Here is a 14171-nt window from a genome sequence, read left to right as displayed (position 1 = left end):
GCAGGGTGGGTGGGTCGATGCATCTGATTGCTATGCCATCTTGAACCAGCATGATCAAATATTAATAAATAAGAGTTAGGGATTTTAAAAATCCTCAGTTTGGGGCTTGCTCATATATTTTGGTATTTGGCATAAAAGTTGTTGAACATAGCTGGCTTAGGCAATTGCATTTTAGCCATCCTACTAAGATTGGAACTGTCAACCATTTCCCCCTCTGTGTGAAGATTTCATAAGCTATGCTTGTAGAATTAATGATCTTTAACCAGGACATCAGAAAAGTTTGTCCTGAGGCTACCCTCAGGCTTGAAAAACAGTTAAGAGGAATGTTTGCCTGTTCTGGGCCCTGGTAGTGTAGTAGGTTACACTGACAGCCTAGGGGCTGTTACCTACAAGGTTAGCAGTTCAAAGTCACCAGCCACTCGTCAGGAGAAAAGTGAGGCTTTCTACTCCTGTAAAGATTTATAGTCCCAGTAACCCATGGGGCACTTATACTCTGTCCTATAGGCTCACTCAGTTGGAATTTCGCCTGTTTTAAGGAGCCGCAACAGCAAAGTCTTAGAGCCTTTAACACTTCCTTTTTCTTCCTCCTCATGGGCAAACCAAAGTTACCTTGACTTGTTTAGAACTGATTGCTGCTGCCCTTTCCAGGTAAACCACGTGCCGTTTTTGCTTCCTACACCTTCTGTGTGGTTGTGCCTTTTCCATGAAGGCATACTATTACTATAGGCCTGTCACTTAATTGCCCTTGACTTAGCCATGGGAAGCAGCTTGTCAGTGACTGCTGTGGGCTTTCCTCACTGTTCTCTTAGCGAACATGAAAGGGCAAAGAACTTTAAGGTCTTTGTCTCAAATGCTTGTCTGGTCTATAGTAGTCTAACAGGCGCGTGGGAATAATGGCCTTAAGTAAGCTTTGTGGAAGAATGAGACTATTGTTCACTGTACCTGTTGTAGATTTTTATCGTGAACTTATAAATGTCTCTAACATTGATCAGCACCTGAATGCAAGCAGGTAGAGGAGCTAGCCACTCATTACCCTCCTCCTTCCTTTGTTTTTTAAACAGCTCTTTAGCTTGCTGGAACTCCAGTATTACAGTATTCTGATGAATGTTTAGAAGTACAGGATTATGTTTATAGTTGTACAGTTCATAAATTTTTTTGTTTCTAAACTTGATACTAAAAACAGTTCATTTGTTGTCCTTTTTCTTAAATGTGATAAAAATGCCTCCTCCTCTGACACTGGATTATTATTATTATTATTATTATTTTGTGAATATGATTAGTGTGTTTGTCCCCTTCTTTTTGAGTCCCTGGTTGGCACAGACAGTTGGCTAGATGCTTGATGGCTAACGGAAAGGTTGGAGCTTTGAATCCACACAGCGGTACCTTGGGCCTGAGGATCTGCTTTGAAGTGACTGCCTTGGGAGCCCCCTGGAGCAGTTCCAGTCTGCACACATTGGGTCCCCAGGGAGCACAGTTCACTCACTGGCAACTAGTGTAGTGTTTCTTTACCCTTTTCCAAAGATGATGTTCACCATTCACATTATATTCTGTAGCTGCAATTGATTGTCCTGAACTGTGCAGTTTACACACATGCATCTGCAAACACTTCAGAGAGAATGCCTTAGACTCTGAGGAATCCAGAAAAACTATTTAAAACCTTTATAGTTAATTTCAAAAACACAATACTTTTAACATTTTAACAGGAACCCATGATCTTTCAAAAAAAATGTGGGTCTGACAAGTGAAACAAATTTGATAAGGAACCAGGAATATTTTCTTTGATCAGAGGAAGCCTAAGGCTGTAAGAGTAGTCCATGTCTCTCAATTTTAATCAACTCTGGCAGTGCGCTTGGTTTTAACATGACATTGCCCTTAAATGGTTTTACATTGTACATGTTAATTTATTATCCCTGAAAGGAGTTACTAATGATTCAGAAGTCGTATTATCCATCACCTGTTCTTTCATAAATCGCTCTGAGTCAGATTTGATACCATGGTAGTGAGTTTAGTTTTTCTGGTTTGAGGTTCTTTGTCCAAACATTAAAAATAAAATAGTCTGTCCTCTTCTCTTCTTTAGGGTTCATCAGGCCCATCAAAATTTTTGAAGGGTGCAAGGCAGTTTCTTTTTTCCCCAAAAATTCTTTAAACCCCATTCCCCAAAAGCCACTTCCATAGAGTCAATTTTGACTCAAAATGACCCCAAATCGGTCTTCTTTCTCTGTGGAGGTGATGTGTTTGGGCTGCTTTTGAATGGCACGGGAGAGGACAGTGGAGATCTGCAGAAGCAGCAGCCACTGCCGAGCTTGAGGCTGAGCTGACTGAACTGAAATCACAGCGGCCTTCAAAAGCACGGGAGACTCCACTTTCTAAAGCTTTTGGACAAGAGGCATTTCTGTGTCGAGTCAATAATTCAAAGATTTCTAATCAAATGAGGCGTGCTTTGTAAGAAGAAACTCTGTACTCAGCATGTTGTCCACTCTCATTTAGATTCTGTGCAAGATTCACAAGTACTCCTGATGATCCTAGCTTGGTTCAGCAATGCCATTTTAGGGCCCGATGACGCTGGTGTACACACTGTAGATTAATGAGTGGTTGGATGGATCCTAAGAGCCATAATGGGAATAGGATGTTAATTATGTAAATAGACTGACTCTGGATTATTTGTGCTATGGGCCCTTGGTGCATCACTGATTACCCACTTTTACTGAGGAAAGGGCCCATAGTTACTCCTTTGACTAAGGAAATGTAAAAATACTGGGACAATCACAGGCTGGAAAAGCATTGCTTTTCTAAGGAGTTGGTGGCCATGGCTAAACAGGCGTGGTTAACACAGGCAGGGTTTCTTCTCCAATTTTTCCACATAAGTTTCTTTTGTGATTCTGCCAACTTCTTGTCATCGTGGACTCTTGACCAAGGCGCATGGCAGAACCTCCACCAGAGGCCCTAGAGAACCATTGCTGAGGGAACTTTTGTGCCCCGGCAATGAGGAAGCAGAAGCTTCTTAAAACAGCATCACAGTGTGGCCACAGAGAAACACATCGTTGTGTATAGATTTATACAGCCATAAAGTTAGAGAATGAAATTAATGCAATCTTCGCACTACAGAAGAATTATTCAATCACTCTGTGATTCATGCACCGCTTAACTCATGTGTCAGCTGTGCATCTAGCTGTGTGCTACCTGCTGCTATTGATGGTGAAAAATGGACTCTGCTCTCATGGAGCACACGTGAGCACGTCAGAAACACCAATTGTTGCAGTAGCTGCGAGACGAGTAGCAGCACTACATCAGTGTGTGGCACAAAGGATGAGGACATTATATAAACAGGCTTAGCGATACAGGGACATGTCACTAATTTGATATTTGCATTAAATGTGTATTAGTTATATCTTTATTACTCTTTATCATATACCGTATATCCTCAAGTATAAGCTGACCCGTATATCAGCCGAGGCACCTAATTTTACCACGAAAACTGCATTAAAAATGTGCAGATTTATAGAGGTCTAAATACAGGCATGAGCATATGTAAATATATATATATATGGGGAATTAGATCTATGTGCAAATATTTATAGGTTTAGTATTAAGGTAGCAGATGGACATTGGGCCTCCACTCAATGCAAGAATATTTTGTTCTATTAAACTGGCATCCCATGATGCTCACCTTCCCAACACGATCGGTCGCTGAAGACAAAGTGGGTGTATATGCAAATGTGGTGAAGAAAGCTGATGGTGTCCGGCTATCAAAAGATATAGCATCTGGGGTCTTAAAGGCTTGAAGATAAACAAGTGGCCATCTAGCTGAGAAGCAACAAAGCCCACACGGAAGAAGCACACCAGCCTGTGTGATCATGAGGTGTCCATGGGATCAGATATCAGGCATCAAAGAAGAAAAAGTCATATCATTATGAATGAGGGGGAGTGAGGAGTAGGGATCCAAAGCCATCAGTAGGCAACTGGACACCTCCTTACAGAAGGATCATGGGGAGGAGACAAGCCAGTCAGGGTGCAGTGTAGCACCAACGAAACATACAACTTCCCTCTAGTTCTTTAGTGCTTCCTCTCCCCACTATCATGATCTCAGTTCTACCTTACAAATCTGGCTAGACCAGAGGATTTACAGATAGGAACTGGAAACAGGGAATCCAGGACAGATGAACCCTTCAGGACCAGTGCTGAGAGTGGCGACACCTGAAGGGTGGAGGGAAGGTGGAGTAGAAAGGGAGAACCGATCACAATAATCTACATATAACCTCCTCCCTAGGGAATGAACAACAGAAAAGTGGGTGAAGGGAGACATCGGACAGTGTAAGACATGACAAGATAATAATAAATTATCAAGGGTTTGTGCAGGAGGTGGGGCAAGGAGGGAGGGGAAAACTGAGCTGATACCAAGGGCTCAAGTAGAAAATGTTTTGAGGATGATGGCAACAAATGTACAAATGTGCTTGACACAATGGGTGGATGTATGGATTGTGATAAGAGTTGTATGAGGCCCCAGTAAAATGACTTAAAAAAAAAAAAAGAAAGCACACATATCCTAAGTTAATCTGTTTCTCGATTGGATTAATCCATAAAATATGAAAGACAAGCTAAAAAGTAAAAATTAAGATAACAGATTTTCTGGACATTAAAAGTTTTAAAGTTGTACAAATTAACCAGAGACAAAGTTAGGTATAATAATCCTCCGAAAAGCAAATTATTATAATGTGGACTGTCCTTGAACCAATCACCATTCCTTATATGTTTGTAAGATATTAAAATAAACTTTCAGTATACCTTTAGAAATGTGCTGGAAAACTCAACTTATACACGAGTATGTACGGTACTTGTTTTAGTGACCAATAATGAGGCAGTGTAGTTTATGCAGAGGTCCAGATGACTTACATTTAAAGTCTTGTCAGCGTTCAAGGTACACACTTTCAACTATTACAGTTTGTAAATGTCTGGAAAATACGAAAAATGATACAAGCAAACTTCAGGAGATTTAAGTTTGAATACAGTTTGTACTCAGTTATAAAACTTACTACATTTTAAATTCAGAAGTCTGTTCATTCTCTGTCTCCGTTTGAGTAAAGCGCAGATAAGTGGTACAAGAGTAGCCAGACATTCTTGTTCCTGGGGTTGGGTAATAGTTCATACATGCACAAGCTTATTCCAACAAAACCAGTTTAAACGAGTGTCTGTGATCGGTGGATGGCAGCAGACACGTTTTCCAAGTAATACACTTATCTTAGTCTCATTAGTGTTTCTTCGAATAAAGGGGACACCATACAAAGCATTGCACAGAGACCAGCCGTCTCAAAATGCTGCTCTTCCCATCCGTCTTTTAAGCAAGATCAAAGCTAATGAAAATGACTGTAATGGAAGAAATTTTAACTGGGGATGAGTCTCGGGGTTATCAATATGATCCAGAGGCAAGACCCAACCAAGCAATCTTTCCCAGGGGCACTTACTAGGCCAGTTCAAGTCAGTGCAGAGAGGTCAGCTCAGAAGGTGATGATGATTGTTTTATGGGATCCCAAAGGGATAATCTTAATATATTTTTTTCAAAAGGCCCAAGACAATCACAGGGGCTTATTAAGAAGAAGATTGAAGAATATTGAAAACTGAGAAAAAGGCCGGAAAAATTGTTCTGCAGTATTTCTCCCATCATGACAATTCACCTGCTCATTCTGGGAATGTTATTGGAACCCTTACTCCTTCAAGCTTACAAGCTTCTTTCTGTTCCTCAAACTCAAAGAATGTTGAAAAGGAGCATTATTTGAGTTCTTCAAGGAAGCCTACACTGCCCTTTTGATGTTGTTTTAATAAAAAAGCTCAGGGCTAATAAGAGATAATAACCCTGACTTCAGAATTATAATCACCCAGAGGGGAAGGATTTGTTGAGAAAGAGTAGCTTCACATTGTGATGTATTTTTAATAAAAGTTTCTATGATTTTATAGCAATACATCGTAGAGTGCAAAAATAACAATTTCCAGATCAGTGAAACCTGAGTTCACGTTGTGACACCTCTGCTTACTGGCTTGGGTAACACAGTTCTTTGTACAAAGCCAGTCTCCAAAACTTGGTTAACTGGTGGAAACTAAATGACATGTTTGGAAAGTAGCTGCACAGAGCAAATGTCTAACCGTGCCTATGATCATTAGCTGTTTATGATACTGTTTTTAGAATAAAGTGATACAAATACTTTTAAGACTACTTTCATCAACTTAGAAAATGTGCAATCATATATATATACACACAAACTTTAAAAATAGAAACAGTTGATGAAGCAGAATTCATTAAGAGTACTTCTTATGAAAGGATAAAGAGCAAAAGACAGATTCTATATTTGTATTTGGACCAGAGCTAAATGTTATAAGAATATAATTTCCTACTTTTATTTGATCTTATTATTCCATCTGAAATGAGGAGGTAAAACAGCTGGACACAAGATTTCAAAGGATGGCTTATGAAGACAAAGTAAAGTATTATAATTAAAGGTGCAAATATCTAGAGTTAGAAAATCAAAAGGGAAGAACATGCCTAGGGCCTCTCCTGCTGAAAGGACTGAAGAAAATATGAAGGTCTCCAGTTGCAATATTGACAGATTACATGGACAGAATATTAAATGATATAGGAAACAATAGAAGAAGGTGGAAGGAATACACAGGTCACTGTACCCAAAAGAAGTGGCTGACATTAGCCGTTTCAAGAGCTAATGGAATTGAAGGGAAAATTCCAAGCTGCCCCTAAGCCATTAGTGGAAAACAAGTAGTTGATAGAATACCAATTGAATTGTTTCAACAGACTGATGCAGCACTGGAAGCAGTCACTCATCTTTGCCATATTTGTAGCCATTGCAAAAAAAAAAGTGATCCAACAGAGTGGCAATGATTGAACAGTATCATTAATAGAATATGCAAGTAAAATTTTGCTTAAGATATATTTTTTAATGGCATATCAACAGGGAACTGCCAGAAATCAGATTCAGGAAAGAATGTGAAACAGGGCCATTAGATGGATGTTGGCTATAAACAGAGAATACTGGAAAGACGTTTACTTGTGCTTCATCGCTTATGCAAAGGCATTTGACTGTGTGGATCCTTATATAGGAAATTATGGATAACTCTTTGAAGAATAGGAATTCCAAAAAAGTTCTTTGTGCTCATGTGGAACCGAAACATTGACCAAGAGGCAGTGATACAGATAGAACAAAAGAATATGGTATGGCTTAAAATTAGGAAAGATGTATGGCAAGGTTAAATCCTTGTCCCATAGCTACTCATTCACCTGAACTGCATGAAGAAGAACCTAGCATCAGAATCGGAAGAAGACTTTGACAGCCTTGGATAGGCAAGTGACACACCTTCCCACAATCAGGACTTGAAGCACTTTCTAGTGAAGATCGGAGACTACACCTCACGTTTCTGCTGCACCTCAGCTTAAACAAAGTCCTCACAGCTGGACCAAGAAGCAACATTCTGATAAAAGGGAGAATCGATTGAAGTTGTAAAGGATTTTGTTTTAGTGGGATCCACAATCCACGCCCATGGAAAGAGCCATTAAGAAATCAAGAGATGTATTGCATTAGTCTTTTCTGCTGCAAAAGACATCTTTAACGTATTAAAAAGCAAATATGCCACTTTGATGTGCCTGGCTCCATCCTGGGTATTTCCAGTCTCCTCATATTGGATGGAGCCCGGGTGGTGTGGTTAGGAATTTGGCTGCAATCCACATGGTTAGCAGTTCAAAACCACACGCAGCTTTTGTGGGAAAAAGAATGGTCGTTCTACTCCTATAAATTGTTACCGTCCCAGAAATCCACAGAGGTCAGCGATAGTGACAGCATATGTATGGAAAGCCACACAGTGAATAAGGAAAACTGTAGAAAGAATTGATTCCTTTGACTTATGGGGCCGTGAATAAGGAAGACCAGAGAAGAAGCCTCTGAATGATGGTGTTGGAGAAGAATATAAAATATACCATGGGATGCTGTAAGAACTAACAAGTCCATCTCGGAAGAACCGTGCTTCTTTGAAGCAAGGATGAGAAGTCTTCAGCTCATGTACTTTGGACATGTTTTCAGGAGAGACCAGTCCCTGGAGGATGCAATGCTTGGTAGAGGGTCAGTGGAAAATAGAAAGACCTTCGGGGACATGATTGACCCTGGTGGCTGCAACAGTGGCCTCAAAGATGGGCATGCTTGTCAGCGTGGTGCAGGATTGGTGGCTGTGTTCCATTCTGTTTGACATCGTTTCTCTCTGAGTCAGAACCAGCTAGGTGGCACCTTGCAACAACAAACGTAACACTAGATGTGGAAATTAGCTTTCCATACTTACATTTTAGAGTAAACTCATAGGTTAGGGTGAAAGGTTTGGTTTAAGCTTAGGCAGAATACAAAGATCTACATTTAAGCAAAATAGACTCAGTAGGTGTGGAGAGCCCTAGCCTGATGAACAAAGGGGCGTTCTTTTCGTCCAGCATGCGCTACGGAAAGCGCCGCAGGCAGAGATGAGCCCTGCCACTGTTTATTGATGTGTTTTCTCCTCTCCATTTTCCCTAGGACTATGACAGCTTTTTCGAATCAAAGGAAAGCAACACAGTCTTTTCATTCTTGGGCCTGAAATCGCAGCTGGCATCAAAGGTAAATATTCTATTCTTAAAAAAAAAAAAATCATCTTCCCTGCATTGTTTGTAGAGTTGAAGGTGTTGGGAGGCGGGTTTCTTTATAGTCCCTAAAATTGTAGTCTGGGGTTCTCAAGTGCACAGAGGCTGTCTCGGGTGCGCCCTGGCGACCCGTGGTTAAGCACTCGGCGGTTCAGCCCTACCCAGCTGCAGGAGGGAGGCACTGGTGGTCTGCTTCCATCCAGGGGACAGCCAGGAAGCCCTTCTGAGGGTTCTCTGTGCAGTGAGGTTGCTGTAAGTCAGAATCACTCAAGGGCAACCAGCAAGAGTATGGAAACACACAAAGAAGACACTCTCCCCCTGCTTCATCCGGGCTAACTTTTCATTGTTCCTGGGTTTTGAGTATTGGTGTTTCTCTGGTTCAGCCTTTTCCTTTGAAGAAGAACTTACGGTGGCAAAAAGCAGCAGGCGCTTACTATTTAAAATCCCAAGTTTGCATTGCTTTGCATCCGTGGTTCTCAGCCTCCCTCGTGCCGCGACCCTTTCACACAGTTCCTCGTGTTGTGGTGACCCTCAACCATCAAATTATTTTCGTTGCTACTTCATAACTGTGATTTTGCTACTGTAATTATGAATTGCGTGACTCCTGTGAAAGGGTTGTTCCACCCCCAAAGGGTTCACAACCCAAAGGTTGAGAACTGCTGCATTACAGTTTTTTAAATAGCAAAATCAAAGCCATATTTTAGGGTCTTTTGTATAGTTAACTTACATTGGAGGGGAGGTGCTTTGCAAAACTACAGCAGTTTATAACTTGATGTTTTCTGAATCCACTTTACCATATCACATTTGGAGAGCTTAGAAGACCCATGCCTTCATAATATTGAGACCTAGAGAGGATGTATGTTAGCACACCTTTGAGACACATCCCACGGGTTCACTTTCAAAACTGAAGAGCGCATTTGTACATTAAATAAATTAGTACTTCATTGTTCCCCCTTTTAAAATGTTAATTTTTCCTGACTATGAAATTAGCCTAGGCTCATTTAGACAAATTGGAAATATCCAGAAGTTAAAAAGAAACGAACGATTCCTATCCCACTATTGAGAAATAAACTGCATTAACACTCTTGGTCTGTTTTCTTACAGTCTTTCTATATCTAGTAATTGAGGTTTTGGCTGTATTTCAAATTAAGGCTGCATTCCTAAGCGTCTGTTTTTAACAGTGAATTAAAATGAAAGTACATTACAAGGAACTTTGTGGGTGTGAGGTTTTTGTGAGGCTGCCCAGGATTTGCCACATTTCTGGAACACCAGGGGGAGGAAGGCAGGGACCATCAATAATATACATTACGCAGTAGCACCCGCAGTGCACAGCCCATGTGGAAATCTCGCTTTGTTTTTACATCAGTAAGGCCACAGATGGTTGTGGGTGGTTTCCATGCATATGGTTTAAGCAGAGGTAAAGCCCACACATAGAATATTTAAAGGTTCCTAAAAGTATCTTTATAAAGCTAGAAGGCTCGAACACTTGTTACATGAAAATGACGGTATTTTTATAACACTTTTCTTCCAACAATTTTAACTAGTCCAGAATTATCTTTTTGAAAAGCTCTATTGGAGAAACTAATGGATAATCCAACATTATCTAAGAACCTTTAAACAATTACTGTGCAAGCTCTGTCTTCGTCCTCATTTCCCCTAAAGAGGAGGACTCCTTGGAGACTTTGCAGGCTGATATTTTCATTCTTTAAAAAAAAAGTCTATAAATTTCTCAGGAAACCTATAATCTAAAAAATATGCATTCTCGTGTGGCATGTGTCTGTAATATTAGAACTAGCTTGCGTGCCAGTGAACATTTCAGTAAGCATGTATCATTTCAGTAAACTGTTCTCAAAACAGTCAGGACCCGGGGGCACGCCCCACCAATTCTGCCCTGTTTCAAATGCCTGGGTGGGAAGGCATGGGAGTAGAGTGGACATCCATACTATAAGGCTGATGTGGCCCCCTCTCAGGCTCTATCTATCTTAGGACCTGAGGGGTGCATAGCAACTCCTGTCTCGTCTTTATGTGAGAAAAGCAAGAATAGCTTTGTAAAGAATGCAGCCTCTCTTCCTAATTCTGAGCCTTTGGGTTTTACATTGGTGCTTTGATGTACGCTTTAAGTTTTGCCTTCTGTTTACAGTTTGAAATGATATTCTTCGAGTATGGAGTAGACTCTTGGGGAGTAGTATGTATATTGCATGTGTTTTATTTTGGAACTGACTCGAGGGCACACTCATGCTTGCTCCTTAAGGACAGGCCAGAGAGATTCAGTGGTCAACACGGTTGACTTCTTTGGGAAATTACCAGCTTGGGAAGTCTTGGGAGATACCTTGGGCAGGCAGAGGACTCGTGGAACAAAGACCAGTGCTTTTTTCAAATGAAGCTAGCAACTGGCTCTCTTTGTGCGCAGGTAGGTACACCTTAGTATTACGCTATTTGGAAGATGGTAAAGTAAGATATGATTACTTTCAGACATTCATGAATAAGCTTGACTCATATATCCTTACTAGTCTTCAGGAAAGCTGTCAGTTTAAAACTATTTAGAAAATTCTAATTACACAGTAGCATCCATACAGTGTAAGGCCTTAACAGAGCAACCACAGGGTGTGATGCATTCCAAAGACAGAAAACAGCCTTTTTCCTTTTCCTTTCCGACTCCCTCTGCAGCACACACCACAAGATGTCCAGGACCCCTACCAGAAAACATACGCAGACTTAATTAGTACCTTTAATCGCCCTGGCTTGGTGATGGAGGAAGCGAGGGACAGGGAAAGCAGGGTGGAGGACCCGCACAGGGTGGTGCAGACGCTGACTGTGCTGCCTCAGAAGTGAGCAGGGCCCGCCCAAAGCATAAGGCAGGAATGCACCCAGCTCCATGTACAGCAGTGGCCATTGCAGCTGTGCGCGCACTGACCAGATGGTGGAGACAGCCACGTTGTCGTCAGCAGATGAATGGATAACAAAATGCGGTGCCGACCTATCCTGATGTAGTACCCGTAAGGAGAAATGGACTCCTGACACAGGCTGCAACATGTAAGGGGCCTTTGAAAACATTGTGTTGAGTAAGATAAGCCAGTCATGAAAAGACAAATATCTGTGATCCCACCTACATGAAATAAACCTCCTGCCCCCCAAAACCCACACCATCAAGTTGTTTTGGACTCAATCTAAGGGTTTCCGAGGCTGTCTGTCTCTATGGGAGCAGATGGCCCATCTTTCTCCACAGGGTGGGCAAGTGGATTAATGGTTACCAGGACTGGCAGGGAGCAGAAAAAGGGCCCATTGTGTAGGGGACACTGAGCTTCTGTGAAAGTGATTTCCACTGTTTGCTCCTGACATTTTAAAACATTGTATGTGTATGTCACTGCCACCGGGTGGATTTGCATGACAATGCAATGCAATAACATCTCCCCCCCCCCTTTTTTTTCCCCAATAGGCAGAGCCTTAGGGAAAAATCAGAGCTGAAGAAGATGCATTGTGAAGCACCTCCTGGTACTCAGCACACACCCTGCATCCCTGATCCCCCACATGCACCAGGAGAGACTTTGCTGGCCAGGAGAAGGGTGTTTTGCAAGACCTGGGTGTGATGGGGATTGCTTTAAACAAAATCAGAACCGTTGGGGGTTTCTTCTTCTTCTCAGATTTACCTGTTCTTGCCTGCCTCACCTGGGGGCACGGTCACTTGTAATGGCTGTGCTCCCTTAATGACTGTGAAGATAAGTGGGTGGGGTGATGTCAAAGAAAGACTGTTGGTTCTGCCCTGGGGAAAAGGAGGTTTGAGATTTGCTCAGACCCACTTCTCTAAGCTGCCTGGATTTCATCCTGGAAATTAGTCTGCCAGGCAAGACTCTTAGAATCTTCTAGTCAGATAGAAAAAATGAAAAAATACGGGTTGATTACAAGGTATTGAAAATTTTTACTGCAGGTCACAAAAGGCACAGTTCCACTGCTTTGTGCTAACACCTGTAGGAAAATTAGATGCTCTCTCCTCCTCTTTGTAATGGAAATTCTTAAATCCTCCCAGCTCCTATAGGTGTTTCCAAAAATATAATGCAACAACGTGCCCACAACCAAGTTACAGGGATGAAAATGATTGCGATTTTGTAAAATATATGCTTCTCTTGCAAGGGGAAAGTTTCACCTAAATGCACAAGACTGCTTGAAAGATATATTTTAAGAGGTGCACTATTAGGTCATTTATGTCGGAAAATTGAATACTATCCGAAGGCATCTTCAGCTCTAGCGATTTATGCATATGTAAGTGCACATTATATTTTTAAATGCAGCTCCCCACACTAGCAGCAGCTTGTTCTATTTTGTGAGGGGATTATATTTTTGAGAAAGATCTCAATTAGCTATATTTTATGCACCCTTGATGAGGCATATTAAAAGATACCAATAGTGCTGTGTGATGTAAACATGTTTTCCTATTTGTTTTCCTCATATTTCTGGTTCATGTGCAGTCTCCACTTTGCTCAGAGTGGTGTGGGCACATGCTCTTGTTCCAGCTGTGAACCCCTGAGTTTTCAGCAGCTTATTCAGGAAAGGAGGGACAGAGGGCCCTCCAGAGAATAACTCTGAGTCACTGTGGAAGGCAGCTTCAGAATGTTCCTGGGAAGAGTGCCGTTGGTTTTCACTCCTTTTTCCCCATGAGTTCGCCGACCCCTGTCGTATTGGGCATGCAAAATCTCTACTCCCGTTGCAGTGGGTGTTGATCAAAGCCGATTATGCTGACTCCTTTAAGGCAGAGGCTACTTAGCCCCCACAACAGGGAAACGTGCATATTTTAGCTTATTTAATTGCCAAATGTGGGGAAAGCCTTGAGTAGCATAAACTCTCCACGGGCTGCCTAAAATATTCTGCTATCCCGATTAAGATTCTGAGCAGGAAGTTAATATGAAATTGAAAGACCAGAAGAACTAAAGCCCTTTCTCATCCCCTGGGATTTGCTGAACGTGGACTGTTCTGAGGAACGCAGTGAATAATGAAGCTGACCTCTTACCTTGAGATCTGTGGTCCACAACCAGAACACCTCACCCCAGATTCCTGCTCAGCTGGAAAGGACGCATGCTCCGCGATCGAGGACTTTCTCTCCCAGGAAAGCTCTTGGCGAGTATGGGCATTACTAGGTAATTGGCAATGAATAAGATCCAGATCAAATTCCATTTGGTAAATCCAGGAACTGTCCAGGAAGGACTTGATTTTTGAACTGGATGTTGTATGCAGTATATGAGTCTTCTGATAAGGCTTAGACCTTTTTTTAACAAACATGTTACAATTAAATAGCATATTTAGTCTACTCTTGCCAGTGAACACCAAGAACCATGTAAGACTGAGACTTTGTGAGTTAAATTCTGGGGGCTGTAGGATCAACACCTCATTTACAAAAGTATCCAGATTATTTTGTTTTATAGTTTTGCATTAACCATCCTATCCCCAGCAAGATTATGTTGGACAAATTAAGGGGTCATAGAGCCAAATTACTACCACAGTCACACAGGAGCCACTTTCCACT

At 41.6% G+C, this 14171-nt stretch overlaps 1 protein-coding gene across 1 annotated transcript in view; it reads left to right on the top strand.

The window, feature by feature from the left end:
• The window catches only part of SH3BGRL2 (SH3 domain binding glutamate rich protein like 2), a 58332-nt gene extending 44167 nt beyond the window's left edge, over positions 1–14165 (top strand). Inside the window, exons 3-4 of the mRNA XM_045294323.1 lie at positions 8553–8633; positions 12093–14165. Of these exons, the coding sequence (XP_045150258.1) occupies positions 8553–8633; positions 12093–12104 (93 nt within the window). The 3' untranslated portion in view covers positions 12105–14165. The remainder of the gene's footprint in view (positions 1–8552; positions 8634–12092) is intronic.
• The last annotated feature ends 6 nt before the right edge of the window (positions 14166–14171 follow it).

Source organism: Echinops telfairi, unplaced genomic scaffold (genome assembly GCF_000313985.2).
Source record: "Echinops telfairi isolate 266 unplaced genomic scaffold, ASM31398v2 ScPeMD7_3533;HRSCAF=4204_0, whole genome shotgun sequence".
In the NCBI taxonomy this organism is placed as follows: Eukaryota; Metazoa; Chordata; class Mammalia; order Afrosoricida; family Tenrecidae; genus Echinops; species Echinops telfairi.
The sequence above is the reverse complement of the archived record's forward strand: the minus strand, read 5'-3'. Positions and strand labels throughout refer to the sequence as shown.